The 5413-nt window shown below is 35.5% G+C and overlaps 1 protein-coding gene and 1 non-coding gene across 2 annotated transcripts in view; one reads left to right on the plus strand and one right to left on the minus strand.

Annotated features, from left to right (window-relative positions):
* The window catches only part of LOC114249840 (electron transfer flavoprotein beta subunit lysine methyltransferase), a 40117-nt gene extending 35204 nt beyond the window's left edge, over positions 1-4913 (plus strand). Inside the window, exons 3-5 of the mRNA XM_028183549.2 lie at positions 2408-2538; positions 2673-2860; positions 4756-4913. Of these exons, the coding sequence (XP_028039350.2) occupies positions 2408-2538; positions 2673-2860; positions 4756-4908 (472 nt within the window). The 3' untranslated portion in view covers positions 4909-4913. The remainder of the gene's footprint in view (positions 1-2407; positions 2539-2672; positions 2861-4755) is intronic.
* TRNAA-UGC (transfer RNA alanine (anticodon UGC)) lies at positions 2564-2635 on the minus strand. The gene has a single exon. It is a non-coding gene; the product is annotated as a tRNA-Ala (tRNA).
* Positions 4914-5413: the final 500 nt, after the last annotated feature.

A 5413-nucleotide genomic window follows, 5' to 3' on the forward strand; every position in this document is an offset into this window, starting at 1 on the left:
ATATGGCGATACAGATTGATTTGAATATACATAATTGTCTCTTTCAAAGAATACGGTTCAAAACCTGCATTAAATAAAGTATTAACTTAACCTGTTATTTATCTAAGATGTCGTTCAGAAGAGTTTTGTGACTGCCAATGGAATACAAAGTCAATAATTCGTTTTTCTGATTTACCAATAATTGTCCAAAAGTCACAATGCCGGCTTTGATAATAGTCGACTCATTTATCTTAAACTCAAATCACCACTTCATGGATCAAGTTTTCATTCGTTAGAAGACATAAAAGAGAATTGGCGGCGAAAACCGAACTCAATTCCCGAAAAAACATATTTTTGTTTTTATGATTGGATTACTCGTATTCGTTCGCGTAATTATATCGTTTCTAAAGGAGCATACTTACTTTGAAGGTGATAGAATGAAATTGGATAAATAACTAACATTTTGTGAAATATTCCTCTATTCCCGGTACTTTCTTGACAGAGTATGTAGTATGTACAAAAAGTATCTATAGTCGGATTTTTTATTAGACGAAGTAAACTGACGTTTACTGTGTTGTCAGTTTTTGATGAAATAAAAATAGTGTTGTGACAAAGTGAACGATTGAAAAAACTCCTGAATTAATGAAATTGCCTCGATTGTCTAGTGAATAGTTAGTGTGCCGAACTGCCGATATCGGGCACGGGGTTCGAATTTTAGCCGTGCTTTGTACATACCAACGAGTTTTCGACGAAACATTATGTTCCTATGGTATCTACCTGTACTGAATACCGAGTGTTTTAAACATTAAGAAAAACATTGCGAGGAAGCTTGTAAGACTGTCCTATTTCCAATGCATCATATAGTTGAAACTATAGATGTATAAAATATAACAATTATAGGTACATAGGTAATGAAAATAAAAAAACTGATTGTAGTTACATACTACTAGTAACATATTATTATATTGGATCACTTTAATACAATTTTATTGTAAAATATAAATAATATTCTTTTATAGTTTGAAATTAATGATTAACTCTTCACACTCATTGTTCATTTATGTGATTGAACGAGAACTGAACGCATCACTATTACTTTAAATATAGCAACATTATTTTACAAAGTGACATTAGCTACTGTCAGCTGGCTTCGTCTAATTAAAAATCCGACTATAACTGCATTCACAGTTCGACTTAGGTCTTTTGAAATTCAATTCAAATTCAAAATCATTTATTTCAACTTAGATGTCAGCATAACACACTTGTTCAATGTCAAAATATAAATAAAAATGTTAACTCTACCACCGGTTCCAAAAAGAGCCACAGTCCTGAGAAGAACCGGCGAAACAAACTCAGCGGGCTTTTTGTTTCTTTTTTCTCAATTTTTTTTTGTAACGTATCATACCTAAGCGTTTGCATAATTATGTATCCTGCATAGGTTTCCAATAAAATGAATCGGGGTCACTGAATTCGTTGAAAATGTATAGGTACTCAAAACATTTTGACCTCAATTTACTAAAACAACAGAATTAATACCTAATACCTGTATTTAAACAAAGTGGTCGTTGTAGTTTTCGGAATTACCAAAAACGTTTTTTCAAACGAGAAGCTACCTAATTAGCATTGTCATGAAAACACGTTAATTAATATCCTTAACAACACAAATTGGTATGAATTTTACTTGGAATCACATTAATTTTATTTAATAATAGTTAAAATAATGTTAAATTTTGCTATATTAATTTGTATTTATGCAAATTGACTAATTTTTCCTGTTTATTTGTATTTATCAGTTGAGTATAGTATTGTTTTTAGGAAAATTTGTAGAAATTATTTAATAAATGTTCATTACGCCATTATTATTTTACAATCACTTGTGTTTTCGATTCACAGTTACTATTAAAACAAAAAAAATCAGTTATAAAATGCAGCCAGCCATCTAGTAGTAAACAAAACAAATATTTTAATTAACTATTTGACAACAGATGGCGCAAGATTTCGAAAAGCTTAAAATTCAACAAGTCTTATATTATTCAAGACAAGATAGGGTAGCTCCATGCCTGTATAGACTCACAAGAAAAATCGAACCTCAATAAATTTTAAAGGTACCTATATAATTCAGAAAATCAGTTTTGTACTGAAATTATTTTGGTTCTCAGTAAAAAATTCAGATTGTTGTATGTTAAAACAGCACTCATTGGGATATTCACAAGGCACATTTAAAAAATAGGCTATTTTCTGGTTTATGTTTCGCCCATGTGCATACCCTCCAGTAAACCCATGGCAGGTTCATTGAAAGTGCCGACGCTAGCGCCCCCTGTCGCCGCTACGCCCACACCCTGCATCATGGGTAAAGCCGCTTCTGACTTCTGCCTGTTCAAAACACAATCGAATTTTGCAATTAAGCTACTTATGCTGATTGTTACAGGTACATACTAGACAATCAAGACTTGGTAAAAGATCGTAATGTATTAGACATTGGATGTGGTTGCGGAGCGGGATCAATTGCGGCCGCTAAAATGAAGGCAAAATATGTTTTAGCCAACGACATTGACCACTGTGAGTAAAAGAATTGCAAAAAGCTTGGAGATGCCGGGGATCGAACCCGGGGCCTTTCACATGCAAAGCGAACGCTCTACCACTGAGCTACATCCCCCGTTAAATCCTCTAATGAAATATCTAATTTATTTCAGATGCACTTGCAGCAACACATCTGAATGCAAATTTAAATGGAGTACTAATTGATACTAGTTCCAAGAATTTAATTGGTACAAAATGTGAGGAGTTCAATGTGATTTTGATCGGTGATATGTTTTACGATGACGACTTTTCTCAGACACTATTCAAATGGCTAATTAAATTGAATGAAGCAGGAAAAACGGTAAGTTTCAAATTTGTAGTTGCGCTCGTAAGGAATACTACTGCGGTCATTGACCTCGATATTCCCGTACAAGATAATTTAACCTTGAATTTTAGAAACTGCCAATGTCATTGATAAAGTTTTAGTACAGAGGAGCCGATACTTGCAATGCACAGTCCGACTGAACTTTAGAATAGGGGTGTCTACTCGACAACTTCTAGCTAGTGTTACCTCTAATGTCGCCTCCATCTTCAGACATGAGATCGAAGCTTTAAGTTGTATTATGTAACAAATGTCGCTCTCTTCACACTGTAACTAAGGAACACGTCATCTCGGATCCTCCCGATCCAATAACGGTGCTTTTAGGTACTTCAAGCACCGGTCACCGTTCTCGTCAAACCTGTCGCTTGTGACTAAGGGCCCGACGAGTAAATTAACCCACAGACACAGCCCACTGAGTTTCTCACCGGATCTTCTCAGTGGGTCGCGTCGGTGGTAGATTCTGCGAAGCACGGCTCTTGCTAGGGTTCGTGTTAGTAACGTCGTCAGGTTTGAGCCCCGTGAGCTCACCTACTAGTTAAGGTTACGCTGAAATAGCCTCTCAAGGCTATATATTGGAAAATTGGCTATAGGTTGGAAAAAAAGTAAATAAGGACAGCTTCGCGGCAGAACTAGGTAGAATTGTGGTACTGGACAGGCGTGCTATACGCCCGCCATCTATTATAAATTTATCGCGTGGCTACATAATTAATTTATCGCGGAGAACGTAAATGATCCCGTGGTAAGTTCGTGCCTCTACGGGCTTCGAACACCGGACATAGAAGCTTGTTATGAGTTAGTACACCAAAATAATATCCGTTGAGCCGCGGCGACTTCAAAAATTTAATTTTAAACAATAATACTTATGTAATAAAACATTAAAAGGAGTGAGTGCTTCTGTAGTCTTTCAATTTCCCTGAATATTTGCATTGATTGCTTTTTAATTAGTGCACCAGTTTTGTTTGAAAACATGAAGTACATACTTATATTAGACAATACAAGAATGTAGCGTAATTGATATTAAATCGGGTAACTGATAAATGATAGTTTCATAAATATTTGATGACATTTTAATGCGATTTTAATAGTATTACTTAATGATTAGGTATACCTGTATCAATAGAGTAAACCCGAAATGACCATATATTGTGTGTAATGTCTGAAAAGTGATAGGAATCATTTGTAAAATGTTGTGTTAATACTAATTATAATTTCTTGAATATATGTAGCTTAATGCGCTCCGAACTGGCAGTGATATAAAATATATGGCTACGATTATATTCTGATGACAAATAAAATCTAGTTTTTTTAAACATTTTTCGATAGTCAAATTTTTCAAAGAGAACGCACCAAGAGAACTTGGTCAATCTGTCAATCGCCAATCATTATGTCTATCAATCTGCTAATCATTATGTCTGTCAATATGTCTATCATTATGGCTGTCAATCTGTCAATCAGTCCGTCGGCTATCTCGAGCTGGAACTCCAGCACCACTTGACGTAGGATGGCCCATGAGATAGTCTAAGTTCTATCCGCGAGTCAGAGAATCTAATTTACAAGATACCAGATTGACTGGTTAATCCCTCAACCTTTCCTTCTCAGAGGAGCAAGCCTTGAGTTTCTTTACGGTTTCTCTGTCGTGGAACTTCATTCCGAATCGGTAAAAAACAAGTAGTCTTCAAGACCTTACCATAGTCATCATCGCTGATAACAGACGGCGACTAGGTACCTTACCTTCATATTATTTGTAGTCTTTAGCTAGTCATTGGATTTCTCATTAGAAACTCTTTTCTATTCACGTTTGAAGAGGAACAATAGCATCCGGGGAACAGGGCGTTCATGAGAGATTTTATTGCGTCAATTGTGAATATTTGTAGATACTAATAGGAGATCCAGGTCGTCACGGCTTGACAGAGAAGCGTAGACGACACGTGCAGATGCTCGCCGAATACAAGATGCCACGGGAAAGCCAAGAGGAGAACAACGGTTTTACGAAGACTAAAGTTTGGAAGTTAAATAAATTGATTTGAACTGGTTTCTTATTTCTTTCAACGTAGTCCTGGTCCAGTCCGCTTCGGCAGCCAAGCAATTCTTAACTACTGATACTATCCACCACACGCTTTTTTTTAAAATAAAATCATTTTTTGTTACACTGTTTTTAATTCAAATTTATTAAAATTTATTTTCTATTTTTTAGTTGGATTTTCTATAAAAGCGTATTTTTTTATATTATTTTTTTTCTGATTAAAGTATTTATTGGTGGCCGGAAGGCCTTTCCAGTTTCACCAGGACAGGTGAGCGAGCAGCAAAGGCTCAGCCACTATGGTGTGGTCAACTACACACACGCGTTCGTACGGACCATAGATAATATTAAGTGTATTATCTATGGTTTTGAGCTTAGATCCCCTTGCCTTTCTTAATAAGGAAAAATTGTACCAAAAAAGAAATATCTATGGTCCATAGCGCTGGAAGCGCGGGAGGAAAGCGGGGTACGATATTTTATTTTAAGGTTCAAATTTAAAATTAGACAAAGGA

The sequence above is a fragment of the Bombyx mandarina genome, chromosome 28 (genome assembly GCF_030267445.1).
Source record: "Bombyx mandarina strain Sakado chromosome 28, ASM3026744v2".
NCBI lineage: Eukaryota > Metazoa > Arthropoda > Insecta > Lepidoptera > Bombycidae > Bombyx > Bombyx mandarina.